The 13,772-nt window shown below is 35.8% G+C and overlaps 2 protein-coding genes across 3 annotated transcripts in view; one reads left to right on the top strand and one right to left on the bottom strand.

Moving 5' to 3' along the window:
- Window positions 1-1,918: 1,918 nt before the first annotated feature.
- On the bottom strand, window positions 1,919-9,720 carry not (ubiquitin carboxyl-terminal hydrolase nonstop). The gene is made up of 7 exons (XM_018450577.1): window positions 9,221-9,720; window positions 5,232-5,364; window positions 4,850-5,065; window positions 3,366-3,780; window positions 2,530-2,958; window positions 2,262-2,411; window positions 1,919-2,001 (listed from the first exon to the last, which is right to left on the bottom strand). The coding sequence occupies exons 1-7, from the start codon at window positions 9,338-9,340 to the stop codon at window positions 1,959-1,961; spliced, it is 1,506 nt and encodes a 501-aa protein (XP_018306079.1). The 5' UTR covers window positions 9,341-9,720; the 3' UTR covers window positions 1,919-1,958.
- A 1,973-nt stretch (window positions 9,721-11,693) lies between these two features.
- rempA (intraflagellar transport protein rempA) overlaps window positions 11,694-13,772 on the top strand; it is a 22,040-nt gene continuing 19,961 nt past the window's right edge. For both annotated transcript variants that reach the window (XM_018450573.1, XM_018450572.1), the window contains exons 1-3: window positions 11,694-12,035; window positions 12,119-12,366; window positions 12,589-12,907. In XM_018450573.1, the coding sequence (XP_018306075.1) occupies window positions 11,772-12,035; window positions 12,119-12,366; window positions 12,589-12,907 (831 nt within the window). In that variant the 5' untranslated portion in view covers window positions 11,694-11,771. The remainder of the gene's footprint in view (window positions 12,036-12,118; window positions 12,367-12,588; window positions 12,908-13,772) is intronic.

The following is a 13,772-nucleotide window of genomic DNA, read 5'->3' as shown; positions in this document are numbered from 1 at the left end:
TGGCCACTATAGTGGCCAGCGGAAAATTCGTCGACTCCTCGTGACATAAACTTTTAATATATACATGAATTTTACATTAAAAAAATTCAAAATTTCAAGGCAAAAATGCCGGCCCTCTTAAAGTTAAACAATTTTATAGTTGGTAAGATCGGTTATATTGAAAAATTGCACCTCCATTTTTTCAGTATAACCGATCTTACCAACCATAAAATTGTTTAAGAAGAGTGGTTCACACTATCTAATAGAGAATCACTCAAGGTTTGCAGGGCTGCGTTCCGTTTCACGCATGATGTGCATAATGCATCATTTATCCTTGTTTAACATTCGATGAATAATAAGAATAAAAGATGCATCATGCGTGAAACGGAATGCAACCTTGGAATGTACCTACATTTGCAATAATAGCACTTAATTTTGAATTTTTGTTAATCGTTCAGGTTTTTTTAATTATCTTGAAGATGGCTGAAAGTAGCAGCCGAAACATCGATTGAAATGTATGTATATAGCAAGAATAAATTTGTATTATTAACATATACACAAATAACAATCGTGTATAGCTCTTAGTTCCCGGTTTTATTGTAATATTATTTTTAATATATATATATACTGAGAGCTCTATAAATTTATACTAATTGAAATCACAGTTTTTAAACTGTGACTTACTTAAATCGAGTATCACGAGTATTATTAATGGCGAATTCAGCACACATGCACTGACTCTGGTCTGATGCTGCCCTGACATGGTGTGAATGCAGAACCATTTTGGTGCTATGTCAAACTGCACTGTCAGAAATGTCAGTGCAACATTTCTTTAACTCATTCAATTCATTTAGTTGGTCCGAATATAAATTCAATACTACACTGACATGAATAAGTTTTCATTTACCGAATACGACAATCTGAACGCACTGATACAGTGCGCAAAAGCCGAATGGCACTGAAAAGTTCGCACTCAATGTGCACTAGTGTATTCTGCCGAATTCGCTATAAATTTTAAACATATATATATATATATATACATGTTTACGAAACTAATAAATCATGAAATTAGTACTATATTATCAGTTTCTTACTCTTAATCACTTAAATTTTAACAGTCATGCGAACTTCCGTAAGACCGGCGATCTTTAATAGTATCTTGTCGGTGATATTAGATAAATTATATCATATCAGTATACAGTCATACATCACGCACTGAAAAATATCAGATTGTTTGGTATGGAATATTGAATTCCATAGTTCAAAAACTTTTTTTTATTTTCCTTAATTAATATAAAAAGGGATCTATTCGTCTTTCTGTGAACAAGATTTTATTCAATTGCTCTGCACCAGTAATATTAATTAATTAACTGCAATTATTCGGAAGCCTAATTCGTAAAAAGATAGAAAATTCTTATTTTCTCGCTCTTGTAAATTAATTAATAACATATTAGATATATTAGAAAATCCGAAGTTAAACAGCAACTCAATACCACACGTTTGCTCTGGTATGATTTTTTGGAGATTGAATATAAATATTTTGCTGGCAAGAGCAGAAATTAAGAAGAAAATATATACGAGGCCCATTCCTGGCATTATAGTGCGCGCGCGCGCGCGCGCGTGTGTGTGTGTGTGTGTGTGTGTGTGTGTGTGTGTAACATATATGTCAGAACAGGAGTATAACAATGGTCAGGTATACAAAAATTACGATCGGTCGATTTAAAAAAATTGAGCTAATCTTAATATCTACGCTTACGTTACATTCATGTAGATATCGACCGGGAATGTCAGACAACATACCTGGTCGAATACAAAAGGCGCCAACGGAAACCATAAAGCGACAGTGACAATAATTTATATTCGATAAACATAAAGTGTCACTGACGTCTAGCTTCAGCAGCAATTTTTTAATTCTTTGTTAAATAAATTAATTACATGACTTGATTCATATCTTCTTTTCTCTTTCAGACTTTATTATTTTAACCATATTCCAAAATTTGCTTGTGATAAAACAGGAGATACCTGAAAAGTAAAAATTTATTTAGCGACTAAAAGAATGATTTATATCTTCTTCTTTTCAATGTACTCGTTGAGAAATAAAAAAATCTAAATCCAGGTGATTGGCTACGTTTACACCGTGCATTTAGGCCGCGGCCTATACAATAGAAGTTCTTTATCCTGTAGGTTAAACAAAGACATCTATCGTATAGGTCGCGGACTAAACGCACGGTGTAAACGTAGCCATTCTCATCCACTTTCAATATCGCCCTATTTTATCTTACCCTTCGCTGGTCAAGACATCTTTCAACTTGGCCCGTGTAATCAAATGATCATTGCATTTGAACCATTGATCTCTTTGTTGTCTGATGAAAGCTGTATAATGCCCAGTCTCTAAAGAACCTTCATGATTTATTACGGCAAACAGAGAGTACCTATTATCAACAATCATATTTTAATTCAACGTAGATTTCTTTTGAAACAATATAATATTGGTTACCCATAAATAATAGTTGAGAATAGAAAAAATTGTAATTCAAGAGATATCACTACCTATTGTCGTTAAAACTCATATCTTCTCCGTTTTTCGACAAACCATTTAGCATAGCACTGTTGTTGTTACCATTGCGTCTATGCGACATAAATGGCGTCATATCTAGTTGTTCCGGGAATGAGATAAATGTAGAGATCTTCTTTTTAAAAATCTTATCCTGGATTATGAAGTGCTCAAAGCGCTTTAGATGAAAGATCGCCACGATCGGTAATTGCTTCATCGTTAATTGCTTTGTGCTTTCTTGGTAAGTCTCACAGTTGCTACATTTTATCTTTGCACTAGAACCTAAATGCTCGGCTCTGGTGAATTTTTCCAGACAATCTAACAAGGAAGTGGGTGGTCCAGGTGTATTAGAACCAGAGGTACTAGCTGCCGAAGTTAGATCTAAAGATATGTCCCAAAATGGATCTATTGTAGTGGACACTCCACTGAAAAGGAAATGAAGAATAACAAAGCTAAGTCTGATATAATAAAAATTCTTGTTATATTAAATAGTTATTTTTACAATATAATGTAAAAATAACTGTTTATTTGAGAAGTTTTATATTAATCTGATGAATATTGATTAACCACGTTGCGATTAGACACAAGTCACTAACAGCATTCGATCAGTGAAGAAGCTCTAGGCACTAGATGCTATGTAACCGTAACACTGTGGTCAATCGGGATCCTCCTTAATCTGATTTAATAATTATTTCTATATAAAGTAAGCTATGCATTTATCACACAATTTAATTATTTTTTTAGTGTACCTAAATACTTTATAACTTCTACATGATACATATCTTCTCTATCTATTAAGTACCTTCTTAGAGAGATCTAGAAATTAACGTACTTGCAAGCCTGACAAACAACGTCACTTTGAAGGCACCCAGTAAATATTTGATCGATGATACATTTGCAGTGATGAGGGTTGTCTTTGACCAGTATCGTAGTGGCTTTGCAGTGTTTATGAAGGACATCCAGTGTAGCAATGAAGAATTCATGGGCATCCTGCTGCTCATAGCCTGCCAGATGTCTGACGTGGGTCCAAATCAGATGGAGAAGTTTGTGAAGCGTTAATGGAGCTTTGTTGCCGGAATAGAACTCCTGGAACAAATGGGATACCTCGCAGACCAAACAGAGACTCGGTTGCGGGCAGTGATGACGGTCAGCAAGGAAGTAGTCGCGTAACAGTGGAGTGTGAATAAGCGCTTGTACGATGCAATTTACGAAACAAGTATTTCCGAGATTGATGAGTCCCCTTAAACCTGAAAATAGCATTAATTTTTACATTATTCTACAAAGAATAATATTTAAATCATTATTGTAATATTGTCGAATTATATTTTTCTGAAGATAACATTATAACATTATTTGCATTTGTATGCAATCAAATAAAATTTATTTAACTTATACAATGTGATCTAGAAATTAAACTAACAATAAGTTTAAGAATTTTTGATAAATATATAGAAAAGGGGTGTCACTTTCAATAACATATGTTGTCAAGATCATGACCCTGAGTGATTTCCGACAGGTTTTAGTTGGCGTCCTTCGTTAAAAAGTTTAAAAAATAACGTCACATTTCCGCCTCTCCCCATATAATTTTTGTTGGTAAATATTGTAAGATATTTACTAGGAAATAGGCACAACAGAGAAACCATCAGCGTCAGGGCTGTGTGGCTCAGTGGCAGGACGGAAGTCTACCATCACGGAGGAAACCAGGTCTCGGTTCGAATCTCGGAGCGCCCTGATATTTTTCTCGTGTTGTCGCTTATTTCTTACAATATATTGAAAACAACGAATCCACCTTCGATGACCTTGACATATATTGTTAAGATCAAGGAAATAGATTTCCTGCTCTAAAATCAAAAATTGTCTTTGAAAACATTAATTTCCCATATAATTTTTGTTTTTAAAGCAGTTAACTTATTTTACTTTAAAGCAACTTATTTTCATCTCTGACCTTGCTTCGGGGCACCCGATTTCCACGCAAAGCAACTCCCGTCCCACATCCCCCCTGTTTGTTGGGGCCGCACGACTTTCACGCTAAACGACTTTCATCCCACTTCCCCCCCTGCTTCGGGTGGAAGTCGGCGCCCCAAGCTGAGAGTCGCTTCGCGTAGAAAATTGTAAAATATACTTTAAAGTAGAAAATTTCTATTTTATATAGTAGAAAAAGGATATAATTTTTCAAACTGCTTTTGTTAATAACTTTTTAACAAAGGACGACCGCCAACTAAAATCTGTCGGAGGTCACTCAGGATCATGACCTTGACAACATATGTCAAGGTCATTGGAAGTGGCTTTTTTACATTTACCGAATTTTTTCAATACCTATAGTGGAATTTTCTACAACGCGTCTTCGGCGCGGATGATTTCTCAGCAACTCTGCCTCCGTCTGCGTGGGTTCCCATGCACGATAGAATTCTCCGAAGCTCAAGGATTTTGCCAACTCGCTCCATTGCGTTTTTGCCACTTTTAACAACTCTCTATCGTATACATAATCACCGCATTGGAAGCACAAAATATTTCCGTAACACAGATCAACGGCTGCGATAAAACGAAACAAATAAAACGATATAAAAACTGGCAATTGATTAACTATGAAACTATTAAAAGACTCACATTACATAATTTTATTTATATAATATCTATATATTTTTAACAAAATATTTGAATGTATGAAATAAATCTAAACTGAAAAATATCCCATTACCTAGAAAATGTTTCTTTGTTTTTGCATGCTCTTGTATGTGACCTTTTACATAGCAACCAAAAAATATACAATGAAGACAAGAATGTAGGCGATCCTTGTAAGTTTTACATGTGTGACATAAACAACTCACAGCCTGCAAAATAAAATCCCTGATATTAATTATTTTACGTTTACATGTTATCCTATTTACTAAGCAAACGAGTAAATCTAAACTCTCTCTCTCTCTCTCTCTCTCTCTCTCTCTCTCTCTCTCTCTCTAAATAAAATTTGATTTTAAAGTAATTATTTTAAAATTTAGATATGCGTAATATATACAGGGTTTCATTTTAAGTGATATGGTCGATTATCTCGCCAATCGATGATTTTATTGAAAAATTTTTCGAACGAAAGTTGCATGGCTTGAAGGGGGGGACACATGATGGAAATGTGGACTTGACCTTGAGTGACCTTGTCAAAATCAGGTCAAGGTCATTAATATTTTTTTTTAAATGGACCCCTATTTTTTATTACATATTCTTGTAATTTATCTCGAGAGCTTTCCAAAATATTATAATTAAGTTAATTTTTATTAAGTATTTTTCGAGTTATAAGGTTCGAAAGTTACAGTACAGTCGGCATTAGCATTACGCAAGTTGTCCGACCGACGGTTTAAACCTCTTGAATGTTGTTCAGGATTATGTTCTGGATAACATTTGTCAAGATCAAGGCCATTGGAGGTTGTATCTCTCATTTTCATCTTTACATAAAAATGAATTTTTAGTAACATTCAAGAGGTTTAAACCGTCGGTCGGACAACTTTTGGGGTTTATTGTAAAATTTGTTCAAAAGTTCGAAAGGATCCGTGTCCAAATCAGACAGTACAGTAGATAGACCTGGTTGTAGTACTGGTGATCGGCCGATCAGGACACCTATTATGGAAAAAATCGGAATAGATTCCGATCGGAATTATTCAATTATTCCCTAGATTTCTATTGTGTTTTCTAGGGAAAACGGAATTATTCCGATCGGAATTCATTCCGACATGTTCCATAATAAGTACCCAGATCTGATTCAAGGAATTAAATCAGTAAAATATCATGAGTCATCAGACTCAGATTAATTGAGTTTTATTGATTTCAATTCTAATAATATAAACTGTCAGTATGAAGGTTATCCGTTTCGCGGGTTTTCTCCGTGTCCAAATCCATTCTTGGAATGCCAACGTTTCGTGAACCTTGCAGTCCACTTCATCAGGGCGAGGAGCAGCCTGATACTGTCATCAGGCTGCTGAGTATACTGAGTATCAGGATACTGAGTATCAGGCTGCTCCTCGCCCTGATGAAGTGGACTGCAAGGTTCACGAAACGTTGGCATTCCAAGAATGGATTTGGACACGGAGAAAACCCGCGAAACGGATAACCTTCATACAGAAAGCACCCGTGGAAGCCTCAAGAAGATAAACTGTCAGTAATTTTTTTTTCTGAATAAAATTTTTATCTTTGACTGTCAAATTACTCGTATTTACTCAATACTAACAAAAAAAATACATTAAAATATTTTAAAATTCTATCTAAAAGTCTATAAAAATAGAAGTGTTCGATTTGAACCAGGGGATGGTCCGATTTGGAATCATTGATTCCTAATCGGACCGAAAAAAGCTTTTTTTACATTTTCTATTAATTATAGTTCAACACAGGTGAGAGATATGTCAAAATGGTCTAAAGTAAAAATGAATAATTAAATGATCTTTCCACGGCACCTTCGGTTTTACGATCAGACTTTATTTACGCCTTATAGAGAGCAAAAACTGCAAATAGGTCCGATTTAGGCCACTCTCCCCTATATATATTGAGCATGCGCAGTAAAATAATTTCATTTTCATTTCATATTTTGTAAAATATCGATTAGAAATCATTTTTGAGGCTATTTCAAACCGAACATTTGTAAAAAATTATTCCTTTTTCACCTAAAGGGTAATTTTCAAATGATGTTTAATGTATCGATACGCGTATCGCCTATTCCTAAGATAGGCGCGTATATTAAATACATTTAATAAAATAAACTAAAATTATATAGACATTATCCGCTTCGAATTGTAACAACAAATCAAACTAGATAGATACGTCAAACCACGAGCAACAAAGGGCCTAATTGAACTAGTTATACATTAGTATAAACAATAAAAACTATGGTATATACATTTCAACTAAACTATGGCCCGTATTCAGAACATGCTTACAATGATATTAGCGCGCTAACATACTATACTTTACGTCACGCATATTATAGAATTTCAAAAATAAAAGCGCGCTTTTATCGATAAAACTTTTATCGTAAATACTCCAACATGAAATTAGCGTTTTTCAGCGATAACAAATTAAATAGATTCATTAAAATACAAAAGGACACTCTCCCAAAATTTAATAATAAAAATATTATCTGTAAGACTTGTTGCAAAGATTGCGATGCCTCTTATGTTGGACAAACATACAGGAAACTGTCCAGCAGAATATCTGAACATCGTAGACATATTAATTGGAACACTGATAGCGTTTTTCATTGGCAGAACTAGTGCGCACTCAGTGCACATTAAAGCTGTTGTACACTATTCTAATCTAAATGTAAAAGTAAGATATTTCAATTGATAAAATGCCCATTGTGTATTTTATCAAATAGCACAATAAAATGTATTGAATATTTCGCGGTTTAATTCGTTTCTATATTTTTATTAAACGTATATCTAAACGCCGATTTTTGTACAACGGCTTTAAAGTGCACTGAGTGCGTACTAGTTCTGCCAATGAAAAACGCTGACACTCATTCTGTAATTACTGAACATCGTATTGAATTTTCACATGACTTTGATTAGGAAAACGTCCAAATTTTAGAGGAAAAATTTTTGAACAAAAGACTGATTTCGGAAATGGCATTCATACACATGCAAAAGAATGGCCTTAATTTGCGTTCGGATACCGAAGGACTGCATCATACTTGAAAATTTCTCCTGACTCGTGTAATAACTTACTTATTTATATATCTATTTGTAGCTTATTAATTCAATTGACAAAAATTTTTATTGGTTGACGAAAATGTAATAATTTTAACAACAATATTGATTTTATTCTTTTTCTTTTCCTGTTATTATGTAATTCTTTATTTTACAATTTTTAATATTTTTTACAATTTTAATTCCTATACAATATTTTATTGCGTTTCTTATCGGATTGATGTAACAACAATTTTACATGTGACTTGTCTCTTAATAATTACGAATTTGCCTTAATATTTTTACTGTGTGACTCCTTGTTTCGAGAATATTTCATATCTGAGCGACTCGTCGTCGTACACGGACGTGTATTTAAAAATGTGTGATCTTTATATCTGAATTTAACACATTTACTTTTTAAGTCAATTTATGTAACAAAGCTTCATGATACGCTTCATGTTCCGTGATGGTAAATCATTTAAATTTGTTTACTCATCTATCACTCTAATGAGATTTTTTCTAAAAATGTCAGATTAACAACGCTTCATCTTTGTCAATTTGAGAGTGACTTACACATTATGGACATGTGAGCTATTTATTCTTGTATTTTTCTTGCTGAGGAGGACTCCAAAGAGAGAGTTGAAACGTTCAAATAAAGAAGACATCAATGCAATTTCTGAGTATTGATTATTCACTAAGTAATTGCGCCGTTTATCGTTGCTGACTCTCATTAGTCTATTCTATTTATTTTTAGATTGTAGATTACGGTATAGATTAACAGATTATATATGGCCAGTATAAATAATCCTTTAAATGTATGTACACAAAAAGTGGTACAACAAAATGAAGAGAGAAAGAAAGGGGAGATATGAGGGGGGGAGGGAGGGAGAGAGAGAGAGAGAGAGAGAGAGAGAATAAAAATGCAAAAGCAAGACGTAGAGGAACGAGGTAAAAGATCTCCCGAAACTTGCGTGACAAAGAACCTTGACCACACGAATAGAACGCGAGAAAAAGACTGACGTACCTTCCTGACGCGTGCCTCGGTCGATGTACTGGTCACGAAAAACGAGTGTATTACTTTATACGGCTGGATACCTTTGGCTGCTTTAAAATTATTCAAATGTATGCAGCCATGGTCGCTCATCTCAGGTTGATAGGAGCAACGTCGTCGACCTGATCGCACGACGTCCTTCTCCTTCGAGACTCCCGTCGCTCGATGCCGTCGGCGATTCTCGTCGAGATCCCCCAGTGGCGCGAATGCGACGTGTACGATAACAATTTCTCGAGGATGACAACGACGTGAGGAGTGTAACTCGCTGCTGGCCTTGGCAAAAACGCGCGTGTTGTTGACATGGAAAAGAGAGTGGGCCTTGGGAGAGAATAGGAGCGTAAGTAAGTGTAAGCTTGCTCTTTCCGATCGCGTGCGAACAATGTGAAAATGCGATCAGTGGTGATCAGTCGAGCGGAGGTACCGTTGTTAACCGCAGCGGATTGAGGAGAAGCCCGAGAAACGCAGCGAGCAATGGCGAGAGGGAGTGGTGCGATGCGGTGTAGAGGACCATCAATACGTAGGATGACACAGAATGACACTCTGAATCATCCTGAATTTTTTGTGCTCTCGTTTACTCTCTTTTCAATTTTCGTGTTGTTCTCACGCGCCTACTACGTTTCAAGCTTCCGTCAGCTTCCGTACGAGCCGATCACGGATTACAGACACCAACTCAGCCGGTCACTGCCGACACCTCGCCCTCGTGTCGCCGGCGGAAGAAGGCATCATTGCGATGAATACAGGGTCCATGTTCGTATATTACTGCCAGTTGACTGCCAGTACCGAAAGTCTATAGTTCCCGTCACGTATACTATACTGTACTAACAACATGACATCAGTGTTGTTAGGTATGCCGTCTTTTTAGCGCATGCGCGTTCGAGTATAGTTCACTGCAGTATTAGATTCGGATTTTTACGGGTCCTGCAGGTGCCCAATGTTGACATTTTTATGAAGTTACATAAAATTTTTTGGAAAATCAGCAATGTATTATAAAACTAAATAAAATAATAGATACATTTACTATTACATATGAAATAATTTATATATACATTACTAAAATAAAGAATATATTTAAAAATAATAGGATTTGGGAATACTTTGATCAAAAAGTTCCCGGAATTCATTCAGAAAATTCAAAATACAAGTTTATTCATCAAAAGTGATATTGTCCCCTTCAAAGTACTCCCCATCGATTAGCCATATCGGGTGAATTCGATGGCTGTTGGATGGTATTCGTTTCGTTCTTGGTCAAAAAATTTAATACAAACTCGATGTTGTAAATTCAACTCCATTTTTAAAATTGTAAAAAATCGAAAACACGTGCAGAGGTAGATGTACTCAAGACGGCGTAACTTTTACAAATGTCAAGCTATGGCGATAAAATTTGGTGGAAATGTCAATGATAGATGTGGCAACCTAATCAAAAAGACAGAACTCAAATCAGCTGACTCAGAGCATCACCTGGTGGTAATTCCGGGAACTTTTTGATCAAGATAGTAATTATACAAAAAATACATTACGATAAAAAAACATTTTATTTGGCCCCGCGCTCTTCATCCTTTACATTACTGGATTTCTCTAGAACTCACTAGTACTGTAGTGCGCATGCGCTAAAAAGGCGGCATACCTAACACACTGATTCCGGCGAATTCCGGGCCGCTTGCAGCACGTGATCAGCGCCACCGGTCGGCGGCCTGGCGCAATCGGTGGCAAACAAGCGCGAGCCCGTGTCCGTGTGACTTGGTAGTTAAAAGCGTGCCGATTATACTCTGACCTTTTCGCACTCGTTTAGGGTAATGGCGCGGTCCCATAATGCGGAATTGGCACAATGAGAAATTGGCGGAACGCTCGTAATTTTTGGTTTAAAAAAAACATAAGTCGGCCTCATCTTGCAAAACTTTTACCCCGGATCTACAATAGAGTTTTAAGCCTTAAGCCATAAGAAATAGACGAATCATAGTCGATTATTCTCCTCGAATTCGACTATGATTATCAATTTCTTACGACTTAAGGCTTAAAACACCTATTGTAGATCCGGGGTTAGGAATAATGTAATACTACTTTCGCCGCGCGGCAAAAGTTGGATTGAGTTCAACTTTTGTCGCGCGGTGAAAATTATATATCTATCATTTCCGAGCAAGCGAGACGTTGATTGGCTATCGTGCCAATTTCCGTCGCGCAGCAAGCGTTGCCGCGTTCTGTGTGCAGGAGCCATTACGTTTTTGTATGTGCCGTGGGCTTGAATCTCCAAGGCAACGGATGGTAACTGTCAAGTGTCAACATAAATATAGATTGGAAGAAACTGAGATAGATTGCGTTCTATCGATTTGAGAAAGAATTATTTTATTGTGTTTCAAGTGCTTTAACATATATTTTATATATTATTTATATTATATGCGAAATATATATTTTTTTAAACGAGTGTTATAGTATGTGTAATTGCGCTTATTTATACTAATTTATATAATGTTAAATTGTAATCGATGAGTGTATACTCTATGAGTGTATACTCTAATATATTGAAACAATGACTTTGTATTTTGACATACGGGTGCAAAATCCTGAAAGTGCTTCAATAAGCACTCTCGCAACTTGGCACAATAACTATCCCTTATTAGCTGTTGCTGCATATTCTCAAGACAAAGGTGGCTTTGTAATTATCTATGATGATCAAGGTGAACTCGTGCAGGATGTCGAATCACCAGGACACACAGTGGCACAAGTCACCGCTCTTGGCTGGCATCCGGAGAAGACGTGGCTAGCGGCAGGATGGGAAAATGGAGACTTACGAGTTAGTATTGCAATATTTCGAGCTAGAGAAGGCAAACAATAGGCAAGTCTGTCTTGAGATAAAAAAATATATTAAATTATTAGGTATGGCCAGGGGACACTGGAACTCAGGAGTTCAATGTAATAGTAACTCCTCATCGAGATATCATCATGATTCTGCAATGGAGTCAGTATGGTGGTTGCTTAGTATCTGCAGATATTGGTGGATCTATAGTTGGATGGAAGATAGACTCCAGAGGACAACTATTCATGACATTTCATCATGAACTAAAAGAATCTTTTTCACAAATTGCATTTAGGACAGTTTTGCCAAAACCAGCTGTTGATATTAGGTATAATTTATAAGCAAAAACAGGTTAAATTATACAAAACAACTTGTATTATTTTTCTAATAGTATAGACTATTTTATAATTATTGCAAGCTAATATAATAAAAATAAAAAGTACCGAATTTCAAAAAAGCTATTTTAAGTAAAATTTACAGATAAACATTTGATGATATTCTTTCTTGATTATTTGATTGGATACTAATTGGTCAACTAATCCGTTTACAGTGGTTTGGCAAAGACAGCAGTGGCTGGTGATGATAGAGCCTGGGATATGTTCAGTTCCTGGCGTCCAAGAACAGCTGCACCAACAGCAGTTCCAATACAACGGGACAATCATTCGTTTTATATTGGTACTGTAAATGGTATCATATACTTTATTGACGCTCAAGGACAATGCAAGGAAGTTCTTAGTACTGACGGCGCAGTGTTGCACTGCTTATTGTATCATCAGAACAGAGATTCTATCATTGTTATGACAGAGGGATTGAACATTGGGCACTTTCAAGCAGATTCAATCACTGGAGAGCTCACCGAATTAACAAAGGTTTATGCCATTGAGTTCTATCACTACTATATCTACACTTTATTTCTATTCAAAGTTTAAGAATATTGTATGTGACAAATTCAAATTCTGCATCAATATTATTGATTATGTATTATACAAGTTCAATTTTCTGAGAAATTTTATTCATGAAAATATATAGGGTATAATTCGCGCGTTCAAGTGTGGTATAACGTAAAATATCAACAATACTTGAACGCGCGAATTTTAAGCGATATGATTCACTAGTTTTAAATGCTCACAATTAAAAAATTATTTTATAGCCTTGACATTTTAATATTAGGATTTTTATTTTATTTCAAAATGAAACAAAATCTACCCTTAAGTATTATTATGATTTTTATCGGCCACCCTATATAATAAATAATTAATTAATATTATGATAGAGTGAGCGAGTGTGGCATAGCAGACAGCGCAGTAATCTGTTATGCTAGAGATTCCCGGGTTCGATTCCCAACAGAACCAAAAATATTTTCATACGCTCGTATCTCCTCTCGGAAGGCAATGGCAAACCACCGAGAGTATCTTTGCCAAGAGCACTTCTCTAATAAAAATTTCGTCGTTCGGAATCGACATTAAACTGTGGGTCCCATATGACTGTATACAACCAGCCTGCGCATCATAGGCATACGAGAGAAGTCACCACGCTCGGCCACGAGCAATAGGACTGAGATGATGAGCAAATAGAATCATCATCTTGAGAGAAGAAATGTAAAAAATAATAGCATTGAGCATAGGACTCTGATTTTATTCCGTTTTTCGAAGATAACGTGTGAAACGTTTTTCCAAATATATGTGTTTTAAGTCAGGGCATGATATTATACAGGGTGTCCAGCGCGATTCTTCC

Source organism: Mycetomoellerius zeteki, unplaced genomic scaffold (genome assembly GCF_001594055.1).
Source record: "Mycetomoellerius zeteki isolate Tzet28-1 unplaced genomic scaffold, Tzet1.0 scaffold287, whole genome shotgun sequence".
NCBI classification, from domain to species: Eukaryota; Metazoa; Arthropoda; class Insecta; order Hymenoptera; family Formicidae; genus Mycetomoellerius; species Mycetomoellerius zeteki.
This window is presented reverse-complemented; position numbering and strand designations above follow the sequence as displayed.

Bases quoted from the DNA above. Each gene is read 5' to 3' on its own strand.
- not (XM_018450577.1), bottom strand. From the start codon at position 9,340: ATGAGCGACCATGGCTGCATACATTTGAATAATTTTAAAGCAGCCAAA. The intron at 5,066-5,231 runs GTAATGGGATAT...GTTTTATCGCAG, and splicing joins AACAAAGAAACATTTTCTAG to CCGTTGATCTGTGTTACGGA. The intron at 3,781-4,849 runs GTATTGAAAAAA...TGCTATTTTCAG, and splicing joins TGTAGAAAATTCCACTATAG to GTTTAAGGGGACTCATCAAT.